At 37.9% G+C, this 19,427-nt stretch overlaps 1 protein-coding gene across 12 annotated transcripts in view; it reads left to right on the forward strand.

The window, feature by feature from the left end:
* The window catches only part of RBMS3 (RNA binding motif single stranded interacting protein 3), a 621,282-nt gene that overhangs the window by 464,679 nt on the left and 137,176 nt on the right, over positions 1 to 19,427 (forward strand). For all 12 annotated transcript variants that reach the window (XM_059664136.1, XM_059664139.1, XM_059664128.1 and 9 more), the window contains exon 7: positions 14,583 to 14,689. In XM_059664136.1, coding sequence (XP_059520119.1) covers positions 14,583 to 14,689 — 107 coding nt within the window. The remainder of the gene's footprint in view (positions 1 to 14,582; positions 14,690 to 19,427) is intronic.

Below are 19,427 nucleotides of genomic sequence, written 5' to 3' on the forward strand. Positions count from 1 at the left end.
TTTCATTTTCATGTAGAGAAGAAGACAGATGTTGGCTTGAGGTTAGCTCACTTTCTTTAAGAGCCTTCCCAATGGAAAAAGTAGAGAATGGAAAAGTACTTTGTCCTTTCTATTGTCTGACAACTCTGACAAGGTCTCTCACAGGCTGTGTCTACAAGAGTGAAACAAAGTAGAGTGGTTTATAGTGGTGTAGCAAATTTTGGTCTTTTTACAGAGTTGACTCAGGTAAAACAGATCATAACCCATGTAAAAAGAACGCTCTCCTCTTACCCCTTTAAGTCCTTCTGGTTAAAATAGAACCTTTGAACACTCACCACTTCTGAAATTTATCAGTGGGATGACTGTAGAGTTTAAGGACTATTTTCAATCGACTGTACAATTCCTGTGGTGGGAATAAAAGTAGAACTACTTCAAAAGTGGTACTATTTTATGTTCCCCAACAATATTAAAAATACCTGATGTTTGTGTGTGTGTTTCATGGTTCATAAAAGCTATTCTCTGGTCTATGTTACGTAATGGCCACATAATTACTCCCTGTAATTTATTCAACAGACATTTGCTATATGTTACTGCTGAGTGTAAAGTCACATGATCCTGTGAGTTAGGAGGCAGCCACAATTTATAAGTAAGTTCCAGCTATTTAAAAGTGGCTGGTCTAAGGTCTTATAATGAATAAATGGTAAAATTGAGATATGAAAATAAAATCCATATTAGCAAAAGGATCCTATAAATCATACCTTTCTATCCTCAGTTTGTGAGAGCTCGGTCAAATATGACTTACGCCTTTCAGAAAAGCTTTTCTGAATTCCCGGTGGGTGACTGCTTCTACATGTGTTAGATATAATCGCCATGCCGGGAAATACATACCAAATTCAATACCAAACACTCCTCTGATTATGTTTATTTTTAAATAAAAAAGAGCATGTTGCCAAACTGCGATTACTTAAGACTATGTCCAAGATGTGACTAGCAGGATTTGCGATATTTAGGAGACAGGAAAATGTTTCCAGTGCCTACTTTATTATTTTATCCTCATCCGAGGATACTTTCCCATTGATTTTTAGAGAGTGGGAGAGAGAGGGAAAGACAGTGAGAAATATTGATGTGAGAGAAACACATCGATTGGTTGCCTCCTGCATGCTCCTATACGTGCCCTTGACCGGAATCAAACCTGGGACACTATGCACTGAGCCAAACCAGCTAGGGCTCCAGTGCCTACTTTAAATGAGAAGGCCTTCTTTGTAAATGTATCAAACATTCAATGATTTGTTAAGAAATCTAAAGACTCTCTTTATGCAGAAATATTTTAAAACTTGACAGATATGTATACTGCCCAACTGGATTCAACTGCAGTCTTGGCTTATTCAGCTGAGTGGATGCAAAATGAGCAATCACAGCGCGTTCTGCTGTCTTTAAGCCATAGGACAATTTTCAGAGTGTCTTCTGCTCTGAAAAAAAAAAAGTGTGTGTGTGTGTGTGTGTGTAAACTGTTAGTTCTAGGAACTGCATTATGCTTTGGGAATACAAAGATGAGTCATGCAGGGATCCTACCTTAAGAGCCTTTTACGTTAGCAGAGAAAGCCATATGAACATAAATCAGCTGAGGTGTTGTACACATACTAAGTTAGATGTCTCCATGAGAGATGCGTAAAAGAAGAGATTGGAATTGACTTGTGATTTTTTTTTTAATTGCTAGTTTAATGTCTGCTTTGCTATCAGAACGAAAATTCTTTAAGGGCTAGGCCTGTATCCATTTTAATTCACTGATTGAAACTTCCATGGACAGCACAATACGTGGTCTATGGCACCATGTTTCAAATTAACTTAGAATGAACCTCAGGCAAGGATGAATAAATAAATGAAATGAATGTATTAAAAATTAATTAATGCTAAGTTCACTCTATGAGAACTTGGAAAGGGGTGGGGGGTGGGGTGGAAAATCAGGCAGGATTCTATGAAAGTGATTAACTGGGAAGGAGGGAAGGCAGCCCAGACAGAAAGAGCAGTATAAGCAAATCGGAAGCTGTGAAAGGCCGCTGTCCTTTCTGAGTCATCCTGTAAGTGGAAACAGAGAAGTGTATATTTACGTTGATGTTGGATGGTGTTTTGTGCTAAGGAGCCTGGATTTTATCCTGCAGGTGAACATGCAGGGGATTAACATGATAAAGTTTGCCTTTTAGGAAGATCTATTGGCAATTGGAATCCGTATAACAGACCTTTAATGTTCAGTCCCAGTGGAGGAATCGGTACCTATCTAAGAAAAATGGATTTAGGACAGTTACTCAAACCTTCCCCTGAGGTAGTCTAGCCCTAAACTCTTTAATCCCTTTGTTTCTATAGCAAGAACAAATGGGTATTTCATTTGAGAGCCATTTGTATGCATTGTTTTTGCAGTAAACTCCTCCATAGGTGGGGGCTGCCAAGCTATTTGCTTAATTTTTTACGACTCAGATGAATTTATCCATAGATGTTTACAGCACATATGTGGTCTTTAACACCTCTCTGAAAACCTCAACTTTTAGTATCTGGATTAAATTTATGTAGTATTGATGGGTAAATGATTTAGGCTACAGAAGCACTCTTCAAACTGTCTCAATTTCGGTACCTTGGCTCTTGAATTAGAAAAGATCAGTTCCATGCCATTGCCCCAGTAAATCCTTCACCCACCGAAGGGAAGGTTCTCATCCCCACTGATACCTCCAGCCTGTTAACTGATGCCTACAGTGTAATGTACAGCTTTCACTTTGAAACTGGAATTATATTTATTTCTACTAACTCAGTTCACTGCATTTGGGGAATTCTTTCAGCCTCTAGCACAGGAAATGTATGCTTAGAAACAGCATGTGAGAAATTGAGATATGTTTTCTTGACCTGAGCTTGAGTTCAGTTTGGGGGTGCAGATGTGTGTGTTTTTCATTGGTGGTGGACTCTAAGTAGATACTGGGAAGAATCCTGATGTTTTTTATTTTATTTTTTTATTGTCTAAAGTTTTATTGTTTAAAGTTTTTTTCCCCATTGAATTCCCCTCTCCCCCAGCCATTCCCACCCCGGGCAAGCCCCCACTGCCCCAGTGTCTGTGTCCATTGGTTATGCTAATACCTGATGTTTTTTTTTTTATTAAGAGATTCGTCCTTACCTTTTCCTCACCATTTGTTTTTACCTACAACAGTTAACGTGAGAACCACATGAAATCAGAGTTAAGACCTGGGATTAGGACTTGGAATTCTGTTTTGTTTTGTTTTGTTGTTTTTCTTTTTCAAATACACTTGCCAGTTATAGTTAAGTATAAAAATTATACTTAAAAATTAAGTATAAAAATTTCCTCTTAAAAGAGGAAAATAGTTGTGCCCTCACTCTTTAATCCTTTAAAATTTAATTAATAGAAGGAATCTTAAGAAATTATTCTATCTGCCTGAATTTATTTAGTAATTTGATCAACAGATAATGAAATGTGCATTAACCCTTAGCCACTTGGAGAGGCCACGGGGGCGGATGCTAGACAAAAGTGGACAGGACCCAGCTCCTGACTTCAGTCAAATCAAATTCTCTTAATAGCAGAGAAAAACATGGAAATGCATTGTGGAAATTTAATAAGATTTAGCTGGTCCCCTACTGATAGACATTTATAAATTATGGTGCATGATAACTAGGCTACCACGCTGAGCAGCATTTCAAAAGGGTGATATATGGTAATAGGGAAAATTCTTCATGTAGAATTAAGGTAAACAAAGAACAAAGCCCCCCTGTGAACCAATAGTGCCCCCTTGGAATTAATAAAAAAAAAGAAAGAATTCGATAAATGGACTATTAGATATATATTTATGCATTTTCCTGGAAGGAATTATAAGAAAAGGGAGGAGAGAAGTTGAAAAGAGGTCTTATACTTTTTGTTTTTAATTTTTATATAGTTTGAATTTACTAACTTTACTAGTATATGTGTTCTTCTTTTGTTTATGTATTTGCTTACTTATTTGTTTATTTTCATATCAAAGGGATAGCTGCACTATAAGATTATAGCTGTAGTTTTTCTTCTTTGTACCTTTTTCTGGAAAAATGTGTTGTATTACATACAGTATGTAATAATCTATAAACATTGCACACAGTATGCAAGGAGTTTAACAGAGGCCAGTACACTGATGAAATGCAGAAGACAGAGGAATGAGGCAAGACCAGGCAGTGGTCCATCTTGGTCAATAAATGAGATTTTTATTTTTTTTTAATATATGCTATTGATTTTTTACAGAGAGGAAGGGAGAGGAATAGAGAGTTAGAAACATCGATGAGAAAGAAACATTGATCAGCTGCCTCCTGCACACCTCCTACTGGGGATGTGCCCATAACCAAGGTACATGCCCTTGACAGGAATCGAACCTGGGACCTTTCAGTCTGAAGGCCGATGCTCTATCCACTGAGCCAAACCAGTTAGGGCAAGATTCTTTTATTTTTAAAGACTCTTTATCTCAGGAATCTTTTCCTTGATGTTTTGTCTTCCAATCATACAACATTCCTCAATTTGTAGTTGGGTATGTAAGTCAGTCGGTTGTAGGGTAAGTCAGTTAATGCTTCTTGGGACTACTGGTACTTTCCACTTTCTTGGTATCAAACCATATCTTCATTCAGCACAGATAAAGTTTCAGTCATATGCCCCATAAAATCAGCTGAACTTAACCTTTAACCTTTGCATTCCTTCTACTAGAAAACATTAGTTTTCTCTGTTAATGTTATTCCCCTTATGTGCTTTGGTTTTTCTTCAAAAATAATCTTTTCCTACATGAAAAAGAATGATCAGAGAATTGTTAAATAAAAAAATGGCATTTTAGTACTAAAAACAGAGAGGTGAGTTTGAGGTAATTATATAGACCATAACATTATTTATCAAGCAGTGGCTTTCTCTGCCATGTGTCTAAGCAAACTGCTGTTCTCTGCTTTTAACATCTCTGTGGGGCGTTTTTTTTTTTTATTTGAAACTAAATATAAGCATTAGTCCATTACTGTGGGGTAATATTAGGAATGCACATGCAAATTACACCTTCTTTGAAGTATGTCCTTAACTTTTTATTTATTTCCACTTTTTGAGTTGACATTGTTGTGCTTGTTTTGACCCAAATGATAGGGGTAAACATGTGTCTGACACTTGTAAATATAATCCATGAAATGAGTCTGTCCTGTTAAAATGAACTATTATTAGAGTGGCAATGGTAGCAGATCTCATCGGTTGTTTAGTTTGAGGTCTAATTTTAATCTGTGGGCAGAGAACCACTGTAATCAGATCTTAATGTACATATATTAAATCTTTTTCTTCCATCCCCGAATTATGAAGTTAATCACAAGAACTATGAAAAACACGTTTCCTTTTATCTCCAGTGATAAGGAAGGTAAAATATAAGCAGTTAGAGGGGAAAATGTAGAGAACAGAGTTGTGGGTGTTAGTTGCCTACCAGCTACCCCAATATAGCTGGGAATTCACTTATTGACAAAATCAAGGGTTTGAATTAAATAAATTGGAGGATCATGTGACAGAGGCTATATACACCTTCTGGACTGGAAGTTTATTACAACTAAAGACTACTCAAATAACTACACCTACTTATTACAGTACAAGACACAGTTAACTGGTAAAGAAGGTGCTAGAAGTTGAAAGGGAATATAACCAAATAGCTCACTCTATCAAATATCATAATTTTATGTCATAACCTTCATGGAGTGTTTTCCAGGGAAACTGTGGTTTAACTGTGGAACTTGCTAGCTCTATGTCTAGAGGGATCTACTTATATAAAAACCATGGGTGGTGTTCATCACGGAGGAAGGCAGTCAGTCCTGCAGGGGCTGTCTTGGCAACAGCTGCACCCTCCCCTGAGCTGTTTCCGGCAAGGGCGGGGTTTGAGGCAGGAACCCGCCCTCGGAGTGTGGACCCACTGAATCCTGGGTCGTTTTGCCAAGGGCTGCGCCCTCCCCAGCTGTTTCCCATGTGGCCTGAGGGAAGAACCCACCCTCAGAGCACCAGGAACGCCCAGCAGCAGTCAGTCCTGGGTTGCTAAGGTAGAGGCCATGGTGTGGTAGAACTCTGGGTCTGGCCCACCAGGGGGCATGGCTGACCTTCAAACCAGACCCTGACAGTAGAAAGGAGGGAGCCTCATTCCTCACAGAATCTGCTGTTGGATAGCTTGCTGTCAGTGGCCTGCCAGCCAGAAACCCCATTCTCCTGCACCCTGGACCCTGACAGGAGGGAGGAGGGAGCCCCTTTCCTCATGGAATCAGCTCCTTTTATTACTGTTTACTTATTAATAAATTTATATATTATTTTCATATACATTTTACTAATTTCCTTTCATCTCTCACACTTCTGTTATAAAGGGCAAACAGCAATATTAGAATATCTCTGCTAATTCCCTTTTTTAAAAAAATATATTTTATTGATTTTTTACAGAGAGGAAGGGAGAAGGATAGAGAGTTAGAAACATTGGATCGATGAGAGAGAAACATTGATCAGCTGCCTCCTGCACACTCCCCACTGGAATGCCCTTGACTGGAATGGAACCTGGGTCCCTTGAGTCTGCAGGCCGATGCTCTATCCACTGATTCAAACCAATTAGGGCAATTAATTCCCTTTTAATGTGCACGAATTTGGTGCACTGGGCTACTAGTATATAAGATAGATGATAGACAAATAAATACCATACTCATGCACATACCTATATACATAAGTCTATCATGTATATAGCATATGTGGGAGAGAATACAACAAATCATTTGCAGACAAATCAGGGACTTGACAAAACTGACTATTATAGAAACAAGTATTTTGGAATAAGTGTAGAAAAGTAAGAACATGGTTCTAACATAGAATTAGCAAGAAATACTCTTATATCTTTCATTTTTACCCCAAATCAGTACAGGCTACTTCTGTCAGCTTACGGAAGGAAATGAGTAATACAGGTCAGGCATCAGACAGCAGGAAGGTTAGGACTTCATCAAATTACAGCATGAGCTGAAAGGAATTCACATTCCTTGTGAGGCTGCTGGTTTCCCACTTCAGGTCTCGGCAGCCCAGGTGCTCTAAAAGTCTTTCCGCTAAATCCTATCATTGTGTCGCCTCATTCACTCATAGTTTCATTCAGCGAACCTGTGATGAAAGCCCGTTCTTTGGCCAGACTATGTAATACTTGGTATCAGTCCTTTGTGTGCTCGACTGTGACCCGGCAGTTGGTGCTGGGGGGGCTGGGCATGAAAATTGTGAAGTTTCAAAACTCCCTGTGGCATTGGACATGATTTCTAAACGAGAGGATATTGTAGGACTACGGTGCCAGAAGTTGATATCCATCCTGCGCTTCCGGAATGCCTATGCATATCTCTGCGCTAGCGTCCATCGCCATCTATTAGTACCTTTTACTTGTCTTTCTCTCCCTCAAGACTGTGACCACTTAGGTGCAAAGTCCAGGGTGGGGCAGCATATATTGTATATGGAAGAGATTAGAGTTTTGTTTCTTTTAATTAATGAATATGCTAAAATATTTGAGTTTGATTAAGATTCTTCAATATAGATCATGTTTAATCATTAATATGAACATCTTTTTAATATGCAACTTACCCAGAAAAGCACAAAGGTAGTTTGTGGATTTTTAAAATGTGGAGTTTTTTTCTGTATTCTCTCTCTCTCTCTCTCTCTCTCTCTCTCTCTCTCTCTCTCTCTCTCTCTCTCTCTCTGTTTCGTGCACATCCTCTACTGGGAATCGAGCCTGCAACCCAGCCTGGGTTTTTTTGAGTTTTTTTTTTAATATGAGGAATTTTTACTCCAGCAATTCTACTCATAAGTATCCTAAAAACATACTTGCTTATGTATACATATACATACAAGGGTGTTTACTGCAGCTTTGTTTTCATAACAGTAAGACATTTAAAATAAACTGGTACATTTATACTTGACTATAAAGTAGCCATTATAATATATATGAATTAGATCTATATATACTGACAAGAAAGATCTCCAAGACATACTGTTAAGTAAAAAAATGAACACAGAAAATGGATTCACATGCACATAAAAAGCCAGTCCCTAGATAGAAATTGTATCACATTTTAAATTATAGTTCTTAATTTTTTAAAATTTATTTACCTCATTCCTCTATTTTTACTCTGAGGTTTTATAAGCCCACCTCCAGTAAACTGCTTCTGTTGTCATTAGGTATCTTCACCACCCATCTCCTCCCACTCTACCTTTATTCTTTATTTTTTCTGTCTGAGGTGAGGAATTTTAAAATTTAATATGTAAACCACCAGACCTGTAACTTATGATAATAAAAATATGCAGTAACACCATTACCATAATCTATTATAAATAGTAGAAGAATTTTTTAATTGAATGATAAAAATGAAAAATGTTCAACTTCTCTAAAGGGCAGTAGAAATTCTGCTATTGATATGTATTAAATCAATGTCAATATCGGCGTGGAGAATATGATGTTAGAGAACATTCTTAGTGGTTCATAAAACTGAAGACATGTTAAGTTTCAATAGACAATCAAAACTTAAAAATTTACATTAATTTTTCTGAGCAAAATTATTTGCTATTGTTTTGTTTGTTTGCTTAAAACAGCAAGTCCAGAAATCATTAGGCTATATCTTATCAATTTATACATTGGATGTTTCACTTTTAATACAAAGTTTAGAAGAGTAGAAGAACTCCACTAAGCAAGCAAATAGTAATTACTCCTTCATAATTACCGTGCAACTTTATTGCTATGCATTGTTATAATTATATTTTAAATACTCCCCACTTACATGATAGACCATAATGTCTGCTAGCACATTGCAATCTGAGGCTTTTTACTGCGACGCATTTCCACAAAGGCGTCTTTTTCATTTAGTCTCTATTTTAACTACTGTGAAAAGAGACTAACCAAAATTAATTGGCAACAATACCATAAGGAAATCGTAGACAATATGATATTTCTGTGCTGCTGAAATCATCTCATTACTCAGAGGATTCCTGTTTGATATCTAAGAAGTATTCCTTCTCCCGTGAGGGAGGCAGTCGTAATCAAATCCCTATTTCTCAAACTTCAGTGTTCTCACCAGTCACCTGGGGATGTGGCTCTAATGCAGGTTTTGATTCAGTAGATCTGGGAAGGGCCCAAGACTCTGCATTCTAACAGGCTCCCAGTGATGTTAATACAGTGCTGCTGGTCATTGGACTACCCTTTGAGTAGCATCACTTTAGAGCAGTGGTTCTCAACCTTCCTAATGCCGCAACCCTTTAATAGAGTTCCTCATGTTGTGGTGACCCCCAACCATAAAATTATTTTCGTTGCTACTTCATAACTGTAATTTTGCTACTGTTATGAATTGTAATGTAAATATCTGATATGCAGGATGTATTTTCATTGTTACAAATTGAACATAATTAAAGCACAGTGATTAATCACAAAAACAATATGTAATTATATATGTGTTTTCCGATGGTCTTAGACGACCCCTGTGAAAGGGTCGTTCGACCCCCAAAGGGGTCGCTACCCACAGGTTGAGAACCGCTGCTTTAGAGTATCATGTATACCTATGTGTAACAGGCTATTAACAATACCCGCACACACGCATGTATAAACTACATCCTGACCATCATTACTTTTCACCCTCAACCCTGGAAATTAATTGCTACTGTCAAAGAACTTAACACAAAAACAGGATTCAACCTGGGAAAGTCTGCCAACTAAGCACTAGGCAGTTTCACTCTGACGTCAAGTCAATGAAGGCTTCCCTAAGTATGTGACATTGCGCTACATTCTGAAGGTTGATTAGTAATTTAGTTTGCAGATGAAGGATTTGTGTGGGGAGTGGGGGGGGGGAGGTAGGGTTGGGTAGGTGGAAGGTGGAAGCTAGTGGGGAGGGAAGCTAGAAAAGGAAATTCCAGGCAGGAGGAAGGGCATTTAGAGGTGAGACAACTGTATACCATTTGGACTGGGAGGAGAATGATGAAAGATAAGATTAAGAGGACAAATTCTTATCTTCAAATCAAGGAGTTTGAATTTTATCTTGCAATATATTTAGGAGTCACCTAATCACTAGGAGAGTATATGTATTTTAATCCACCTAATTTACTAATGTTATCTCTTCCACTCTCAATGAAATATACCGCTCCTCCCACCCCTCCCACCCCAAACTAAAAGTCCAAATTTCATTCCTGAGATTCAAGGATAATATTATGGATAGATCCATCTTTTTTTTTTAATGGCACACTTAAAAATTTGTTTCTGGGTTTTATTCATTTAGTAACTCATTGTGGTCCTATCTTTCCCCCCATCATAATCATCTTCAAATGAGTAAAGTAACAGCAGTTGTTTCAATTTAGCAACATCGGGAAATATAAATAAGTCATTATCAAAATCCATAGCTTATTAAAGAGTCTTCAAATATCAGGTGGCTAAGATTTGAGGCTTCTAAGACACTGTAAAAGACAATTCACGAAGACATCTCAGTTGAAGGTTAAGAAAGTCTCACTCCATGACTTTTTAAGTTTCTCTTAGCAATAAGAAATAATTTTTTGAAAAGGGAATTGTGGAGCTGGGTGAAAAAGGTGAAAGGATTAAGAAATACAAATTGGTAATTACAAAACAGTGACAGGTATGTAAAGTACAGCATAGGGAATATAGTCAATATTATTGTAATAACTGTGTCTGGTGTCAGAAGGGCACTAGAATGACATAAATGCCTAATCACTGTGTTTAAACTAGTATAATATTGAATGTCAATTGCAATAGAAAAACAACAACTTAATTGAAAAAAAATAATGGAAAACTTCAAGATAGGTTTCAAATCCAGAGTCTCATAGTCTATCTATGTTTGATTCTTAGCAAATTAGAATATTGTCATTTGGCAATTTTGTGGCGAGGGTGCTTCTGCAAAATTTTGTGATGCCAGTGTGTAGAAGAAATCCAAAAGTTAACAATTTATTCAGTGCCCTTTGTTTTCCTGTGAACACTGCCCCCCTAATTTTATAGCTTCCAAGGTTGCACCAAAAGAGGCTTTTAAATATGTGTGTATGTGTGTGCACATGTGTGTACATATGTACACATGTGTGCATACCATAAACAGATATATCAATTCTCTTTATATAAATGTATGCCTTATATATTTGTTACATATTTAAACATACATTTAATACATACATATAAACTAAAGACTTGGGAAAACTCTGGCTTTTTAGATCTTTACATATAGGTATACTAGAGGCCCAATGCACGAATTTGTGCACCGGTGGGGTACTTTGGCCTGGCCTGCGGGGATAGGGCAGAAACTGGCTCTCCGACATCCCCCAAGGGGTCCCAGATTGTGAGAGGGCGGTACTCAGGTGATGCACCCCGTAATCGGGCTCCCTCCTCTCTGGTTCCAGGTGTATCACCTGAGAACCGCAGCAGGGCTGGGATGAGCAGGAGTGGTGCGGTGCCTGGCCTAAGTTCAGGCTCCTCCCCAGCACACTACTACATCCCTCAGGGTATGTTGGACTGCTGGTTTTGGCCCAAAGGATCCCAGATTGCGAAAGGGCGCAGGCCAGGCTGAAGGACCCCACCAGTGCACGAATCTGTGCACCAGGCCTCTAGTATATAGATAATTGTTTTTTTGGAGGACAAACTAAAGGTAGAGATGATCTCTTTCAACAAAGAAAAAGTTCCTAGAACTTGGTTCTAGCACAGTTATTATCAAACATTTTAATATGGAATTTGGGGGAAAGAAAACTCAATGAAACCCATTGCTCTGTGGGTGGCCTGGTACTTTTTCTAGTAGTAAAATACAGCTTTGATGGATTCAAACATCAATAGATCTTTTGCCATTGAGTCACACAAAAATAATAGTAATAATAATTTAAAAAGGAAAAAGAAAAAGGAACATTCATTAGGCAACTGCATTTAAACACACATACTAGTAAGAGCAACATGACCTGCCTCATATGGGGCGGGAGGGGGACGGGCGGATAATAATGAAAGCCAGACTTTGGTGCTGACTCAGGGGAGGGGTCTGGCTGCAGTGGGCAGATGGTCCAGTGACAAGCTTAGTCAGCAAGAACCATTTGGGAACCACAGATCCTCTCCGTGAGCAAATCTTTTTGTCATTCCTGGAGAATAGTCACATTCTGTGGCCAAACCACCTTGGAATTAGAATGGGACTGGGCTGATGAAAATTAAGCCCAGTTGATTAAACACTCTGAACTCTGACTCTGACAAGTGATCAGCTTTCACAGCTGAAAACTGGCAGTGGCTAACAGAGATGCTAAGAGATGATGATAGTTACAGCCAACATGGATTTAGTGTTTGTTTTATGTACTGTGCATTGTTTTAAGCCCTTTCCATGCATTAATTAATTTAATTCTCACAACAGCTCTTTGAGGTAAATAACAATATCATCCCCATTTTATACATGAAGAAAATGAGTCACAGAAATGTTTTTTGTTTGTGTGTTTTAATAATGCCGATTGTCTTTTAACTAGTAAGTCAGGAAACTAGGCCTCAAACCCAGGAAGCAGACAAGAAACATGAACAAGTCTATAGGAACATGAACAACCAGAAGAGAAGCCATTGTCATAGTCTATAAGAATCTGTTTTAGGAGACACAAATTACAATGAGTCTTGCTTCAGACAGTAGAAAGTATGACTCATGAAAGCCATTATCCAAAGAAGCATAAGGGGTAGAATCTTTAATTCTATATCAGCAGGAGATTTAAGGTTTTTATAGATTTGGTGGTCTAGAAATTTGTGTTACTGCCAGTGATAAACTCACATGTTAGCATGACCATACCATTTGAATGGATGGATGAATGTGAGGAATATATATGTACTTTTGAAATCTCATAGGAAATTTTTTTATGCATAGAGTTTGAGGTCCGGTGATTGCATTTATCCTTTTGGGTTTCATCTGGAGAAAAAGTTTAGATAAATTCCATAATAATATTTTGCTTCAGCTAGATTAGTAAATGCAAGCAACCTAACTGGGAGTGAAAATGCGGAGGAATGGCTTTTGGCATTATCTATTAAGATAATAATGCTACATATCAATTTCTAAATCTTAGTGCATGAAACAATGAAGATTTATTAAAGATTTCTGGGATGGCTTTGACTGAACTTACCTGGGCTTATACATTTTTCTGTGGTCAACTGCGCATTATCTATGTACCCCTGCTGATCTTAGACAAGCTCACTCAAATGTCTGGGTGGGTGTTTGCCATTGGATGATCTAGTTTGGCCTTGGCTGGAATGGTAGGGATGACTCATCTCTATTTGTAGCTCATCTTCCAGCAGGTCTGGCTGGGCATATTCAAGTAGCTATGCAGAGAAACAAGCTATGCAAAGCAAGCCCGAATGCTTAAAAATATTTTGTATCATTTACTAATATCTCATTGGTCAAAACAACTTATCTGAAGTCAGACCAAGGGTCAAGTTGGGAGAACTAAACAATACTAAATGACAAAAGAAAAGGATATTGGGAGGAGTAAAGAATTAGAACCATTAGTACAATTAGCTTTTAGTAGAACACATTTTTTCCCCCAGAGTATGGGGCGAGGAGGAAAGGGTTCATTTTGGTTTTCAGACTGTAAACTTACAAATTGATATTTGGTTTGTGCTCAGACAAATAAACTAACAAAAAACCCTCCCAGGCATGTTAGTGCATTGATCAGGTTTGTTAGGCCAATATGGCTTTTTAAAAATTCATTCATTTTAAAACATGTTTGTAGTAATAACAAGCAGCAATTTTCACAGTCAAGTAAGGATGTGGAGGTGGCGCCAATTCACAAAGAATAATTTTTTGCCCTGTTACGTTTTCAAAAGATTATCATTTTGCAGAGTTATTGCAGAAGAGGGGTTCGTCAGATGTTAGTTGGGGTCACTTTTTCTTAGGAACTAAGTATACATAGTCACTAAGGACCATATTTCTCCCCCTTCCCCGCCCCCCATCATCCATGGTTCGTTTATTAGGGCCATATCCTTTGGCTATATATTATCATGTGGGTTCACTTAATATTCAAATCGTTAGTCCCCCTGGGATTCTGACTAGATTTCACTGGGAGATTGGATTGAAAGGGGTTGGATGAACAATCCATTTCCAGTCTTTATGAAATTTTAGGGGATAATGAGAAAAAAAAATAGCTAATTTGGTTGCAATTAGCAAAATAGCCCCCTTTGTAGAAAGAAGCTCCTAAGTACCTGTTTCCAAAATAGAATTTGACAGTTTCTACAGTGAAAACAGAGTTAATTTGAGGGAGAAATATTTATCCAAACATGAATACTGGTTATGAATGTTTCTAGCGTAACTAGAAGGGGTCGACGCTGGCCTCTTTACTTCTAAGGCAAGTTCACATTCTGCTTCAGCTGATTATTTTTTCAACAATATTTGTCATATGCTTTTATGGTCTGCCAGTACTTTTCTGAAGCCCAGTTAGATCAGCAGCCAACAGAGCTGAGACTAAAAGGGGGCCAAACATCTCTCCAGAAGCAAGACTACTTCAAAAGATATGCGTTACAAAGCCCTACTGTGACTCAAATAATCACTTATTTTTAAGGGGGATTTGCTAATGTAGGATTGGTTTCTTATCTTCCCAGCCCCTAGTGAGCCTTTACTGTGCAAATTCGCTGATGGAGGACAAAAGAAGAGACAGAATCAAAGCAAATACACCCAGAATGGAAGGCCTTGGCCCAGGGAAGGAGAGGTGAGTCCCAACTGGCTTGTGCTCAGAAACTTGGCAGCAGACATCCCTCAGTAGAGGGACAAGACAACACAGACGTTTGGGGTCTTGAGGAAATCAGGTCCCATGGAAAAGCAAATGGCTTCTCAGGGGGCAAATGAGCAGGCCTTTGTTAATGTGCTCAGGATAAAATTTCTTGAGAAAGAGATAGGACTTCAACATGGACCTCAGTTCTGCACTACAGTAAGTTGTCTGTCTTTAACTAAACTTGAACCCCATAGGCACCCGTAGAAAGACTTATTCACCAGAAGTGATGTGTAATTGTATAATAGCTAAAAAATGAGGGTATGATTACTTAAGAAAATATTGGTGAAATCAACAGTGAGAGTTGAGTGTGTTTTGAAACAAGCAAACAAACATTGAGATTGAGGTGTTCCACTTGCACACGTGTGTGTATTTATGCATATTCCCAGATGTTCATAAATGTGTTGATATGTGTTATGTATGTTTATATATCAATGTAAAATATAACATATTCTGTTGGTCAAGGAGAAAGAAAAGTCGATACGCACAGGGTTTTGTTTTTCACAACAAGGAGGAAAGCATGTAACTATTAATTTTCCATTTTCTCTCGTAACACAAAATGGTAGAAAAGCAAGCCTATGGATCCAATTCCACTTGGAATGATTTCTTTTGGTTATTTTTTTTTTGTAAGAAAACAAAGAAAAGGTGTCTGGGCTTCCAAGAGGTCTTTTTATTCTTTGTGAAAGGAATGAAGTTGTTTGAATGACTTGAATAAATGCCATTTTGTACCAAGGCCATAATTTCAACAGAAGAGCTTTATTTAGCATTTCTATTCAAAGCACCTACTTCACCCATTTATCATTTAAGAGGCATCCTATTTGATGCAGCATTTTACACTCTTAGCACTGAGAGGACATTTGTAAGGAAAGAAAAGGGGGGTATTTTTCTCAGCCAATCCTTTAGCCATTTTTCAGTTTCTAAGGCTCAGTTTTGAGCATTTTCATGCAGGTCTCAAAACCCCTCTTAAAGAGTATACTTATATCCAAGTACTGTATAATCTATAACTCATTACCTGAAGACATGAAAAAGAGAATCACCATGGAGTGCCTAAAGCTATTTTTTAAAAGGCAAGAGTCCCAATATTCTCAATTTTAGAAAAGCTGAATGACCCATGTGTTTTTAGCGTGCAGTTTAATGGCCAGTGGGTAGCACCACTGCCCCCAGAAGACAGCTGATTTCTGATAGCGCTCATTCTCACGTTGGTCCCATACCAAACATCCAGTCTAGAAAGATTCACTTGATCTTATAAAATTTGGCTGGGTCAGATGCCTGCTGAGTAGAAAGATTTCTGGATCCAAACTGTAACCCAAAAGCCTCATGGCTGAATTAGGTAACTTGGCACTAACGACTGAAAGTTCCATTCTTGTCTTCTCAAGAAGCTATAATATTACATTTGCAGTGCAGAATTGGGATGCCAATTGCAGCAACATGCCTCGCCTGAATCTACACTTCATAGAAACCAAACCAATAAACATAAAAGAAATCAGAACTGGAGCTGCCACCCCGGTACTCTGTACCGAATCTGGGCTTCTGGTTTAGAGTATGATACAAAAGAGCGTGTGTGCTCTTGGCCTGGAAACATTGTGGTGTTCAGTGTAGGACCCAGAGCCCCTTATAATTCAAATGTAGGCTTTAAAAGTATATTCCTAATCTCTGTTTTCAAAAGTTACTTTTTACTATTGAATTATGAAAATCAAGGGACCTTAATAAATCTGTGACCAATACAAATATATTCCAAGGCTGTGGACACATTCAGAGGAAAGAAATCAGAAAAAGAAATGGCATGCACTAAAAATATGCTTATCAAATATATTAATTTTGAGGTGAGCATGTTAATTTTTACAATTCTATTGTGGTCTTAGAAGTTGACACACAAAGAATGTTGGATAACTTTGTGTGTCCATCACAACATACTTTGTACCTGCTAGAGTAAAGTGTATTAGGATGATTGATAAAGTATGGCATAATATACATTAATCCCAGATAAGCAGTATTTAATTTTATAATCCAGTAAATTCTAATTACTGTATTTCATTGTTTCTAAGGCACACATTTTTGTTGTTGTTTTTCCACATTTTAACACTTCTGAAATTGGTTTCCCTCATATCATCAATGTCATCATTACAAGATAATTTGTGTTTGCTCCTGTTAGTCACCTGGGTGTATTACCTACATTCTCTGTTTAAGGTATATGACCACACTGATTGCATGAATTGAAGCTTTAATCAAAGCAAGAGCAGAGGGTCAGATTCTTAGGGGAAATTATTTTTTGTCCCCTTTCTTTATCCAGTGCTAAGATTGAGACCTGCAACTCCCTCAAAGTTCATTTCTGAGGAGTGGTGGTGTTTTTCATTTACCTGGTAGCCCTTTGACATCCCAGCTTCATAAGGAGGCCGTTTTGGATGTTTGTTTTGCTTGTTTATTTGTTTTGTTATACAGTTGACCTTGAACAACAGGCATTTGAACTTCACAAGTTCACTTACACGTGTGTGTTTTTTATAATATGTTTTTATTGATTCTTAGAAAGAGGAAGGAATAGGGATAGAGAGATCGATGAAAGAGAAACATCATTGATCAGCTGCCTCCTGCATGCCTCCTACTGGGGATTGAGCCTGCAACCTGGGCATGTTCTCTGAACAGGGAATCGAACCAGTGACCTCGTTGTTCATTGGTCATTGCTCAACCACTGAGCAACACCGGCCTGGTTGCACATATTTTTTTCAATAAGTATAGAGTTGGCCCTTCATATCCCCTGGTTTCCCATCCATAGTTTCAAACAACTGAAGACGAGAAGCAGTTATCAATCTGCAGTTGGGAATCCGCAGATGCTGAGGGCCAACTATATGCATCGTTCTACCCCATTTTATATCAGGGACTTGAGCTTCTGTGTATTTTGGGGTCTGGTTTGGGGAGGATCTGAACCAATCCCCCATAGATACTTAGTTAAATTTGGGGGTATTAAAAGTTACATGTGAATTTTCGACTGCATGGGGTTGGCATTCAATCTCTGTGTTGTTCCAGGGTAAACTGTATACGATAATGGTAGACCTTTCAATCATCATTACTTTAGATACAGTGAAGGATCATTTAAATTCTGTGGCTTTAGAATTTGAGATAATAGCACAAATTGAGGCTGTTTACTTTCCTCCTTTTGAAAATCAGGTGAAAACGTTAGTGTGAAAAGCATTTCTGATGAAATGCTGAAAATACAAAACCATTGGACTGCAAGCATCTTAGGAGTACCTTAAACATGACAATTTATAGGCTAATTAAAATTTTAATTTGTTATATAAATCCATTTTCTTCTGGGTGGCATTTTGATAATAGTTCCTTTAGCATAGTTTAGTGAAATGCATTTTTTTACCCCCCAAAGCTCCAATGTTGAAAACTTTATACCCATAACTTAGTGAGGTTTTGAAATATAAACATATGCTGGTACATATTTTTGCATAAGGAAAACAAAGAGATATTTTAAAGTTATTGTTAGCTTTCAAGTGACAAATGAAACTCTGAGCAGAATGATTAGAGGTTGGGGCTATTTGGCCTTTCTTTCCCGGTGCTCCACAGATCTGACTGCTTTATTTCTTAACGCAGCAGTTTTCAAATTCTTGGTCTCAAATAAGTTTTTATACTCTTAAAAGTTATTACTTATTACTTCATTCAAAAGAAATAATAAACCTGTCTCGTTATCAAAAATAGTATATTTTGTTGAAAGTACTATATTTTTCAAAGCAGAGACAATTATTTTTGAGAATAAGGACTCTGCTTTACATTTTTGGAAATCATTTAATGTCTGACTTAGTAAAAGATGACCAGATTTGCATATCTGCTTCAGCATATATGTTGCAATATTCTGTTTGGTGTAAGCGTATGAAGTCTAGCTTATGTAGACATGTCCTTGAGAAAGGCAGGAACTATGGATGCCCCAAAGGATCTCAAGAACCCTGGGGTGTCATGAGACCACCTTTTGAGAACCATTGTCCTAGAGAAGCTTGAGCCAAGGACAGGGCTGCAATTCCACGTCTGTATGCCAGGAGAACCAGGCAGCTTGTGGAAATATTAAAATGTATCTGTAGCATTTGGTACATAACTACTGGCAATGATCTATCAGTGCAGCTCCATTGCCCCTTCCACTCTGGTGCCTCCTTGAAGACCTCTCATGATCCAGCAAAAATGAGGTGCTGGCTGGCACAGCAGGAGTTCCCCGGGATCCTACTTCAGCATTTAGATTCTGATGGGCCAGTGCTTATGCCATACTAGAGGTAAAATGTTTTAAGGTCACTCCTAGCTCAGAAATAGTCTCACTTTGTCATCTCTATGACTCTCAAAATATTACATTGGCCATATATTTGATGTTATCTAACATCATATTCTCGGTTCTTACTTCAGGCAATATGTTGCCCAAATTGATCTTGTAAGTGTTCCCCCAAAGGACTAGTCTGGAATCAGGAATGTATAAAACTAGTCCAAAAATATACCAGATACGTGAAGAGAAAATCCTGATGTGTCTTTCTATATTCCTCAAGAATATATTTTCAATGACTACCAAAAAACCACCAAGTCTGTTTGTACTCTTTGCCCCAAATGATAGCTGATGAAAAAACACTCAACTATTTTGTAATGGGTGTTTCTATTATGAGAATGAAAGTCTCTAAAATTTTGAAGTTGTTTTACCTTG

Source organism: Myotis daubentonii, chromosome 14, assembly GCF_963259705.1.
Source record: "Myotis daubentonii chromosome 14, mMyoDau2.1, whole genome shotgun sequence".
Lineage (NCBI taxonomy): Eukaryota > Metazoa > Chordata > Mammalia > Chiroptera > Vespertilionidae > Myotis > Myotis daubentonii.